General features: G+C 37.8%; 1 protein-coding gene across 1 annotated transcript in view; it reads left to right on the top strand.

The window, feature by feature from the left end:
• Window positions 1-313: 313 nt before the first annotated feature.
• Window positions 314-988, top strand: part of LOC117105017 (1-phosphatidylinositol 4,5-bisphosphate phosphodiesterase delta-4-like) — a 17,093-nt gene continuing 16,418 nt past the window's right edge. Inside the window, exon 1 of the mRNA XM_033246002.1 lies at window positions 314-831. Within this exon, the coding sequence (XP_033101893.1) occupies window positions 828-831 (4 nt within the window). The 5' untranslated portion in view covers window positions 314-827. The remainder of the gene's footprint in view (window positions 832-988) is intronic.

Raw genomic sequence — 988 nt, 5'->3', positions numbered from 1 at the left:
AACTCTTTCACATTGAAAGTCAATAACTGTAGCAAGTGACTGTTTCATCCGCAGAAGAAACTTTACTTTAATAAATATGTAGTCCCAAAACGGACATTATACAAGTGGGGCTATACTAATTAGACGACCATGCGATTCGTTGACTTGATGACGCATCTTTCATGAAACAGACGAACTACTAGCGTAGTATACTTGGGAGACCATAAGACTGTACTTTGCGCCCTCACATTGAACTTTTTGAGCCAATCAACACAAAGGCAAGATAATTCGTGGTTGAGTGGATACGGTGCGACTCGCCTGATTGTTTTTCTTCCGGGGGTTGTAGTTCAGTGATTGCATACAATACATTCAAATTCCGTATGAAAAGGGTTGAATTTACTGTCTTTCATTGTAGAGTATTTATTTTCTAGGTTGCCCTACCCACATCTCATGCGTAAATACGATGTATGACGAACAATTCGTGGGTATTTGAACCTAATACGTAATGCTTTTATTGTGCCAGACGTGCGAACTCCATATCTAAGGCAGACACTGTTTTGTCGTCATAAGCACGACAGGTAAAAGCCGTAGATCGTAGTCTTATTAATTTGTTGCGGCTCTGTTATAACCGGTCCCTGTGTGCTAGACGAAGTGGATCATTCTGGAAATCAGTTACGTGTATTAAACTAACGTAAGCCGGGGTTATCCGGTGGTTCCCCATTGAATTTCAGCCAACTAATGTACACTTGTGGAATTCCTCTATACGTGATTTCTGAACGTTTCCACAGAAATTTCAACGTGAAGGGAAAGTAATATTGTGAATTGTCTATCGAAATGTAGAAGTGGACATGGGTAAGTCACTTTTAAATTTATAATACCAGACCTAATGATTATGAATCTCATAGATGATGTAAAATCATAATTAGTTTACCAATCCAATGCCTCCCTTTATCTACAATTTTAGGATAAAATCAGTTTCATTATACCCAAATTATTTATTTATTTATAT

This window comes from Anneissia japonica, unplaced genomic scaffold (assembly GCF_011630105.1).
Source record: "Anneissia japonica isolate Jap-2015-1 unplaced genomic scaffold, ASM1163010v1 scaffold287834_len5846547_cov211, whole genome shotgun sequence".
Lineage (NCBI taxonomy): Eukaryota > Metazoa > Echinodermata > Crinoidea > Comatulida > Comatulidae > Anneissia > Anneissia japonica.
Note: the sequence above shows the minus strand (reverse complement) of the source record. Positions and strands in the feature narration are given on the sequence as shown.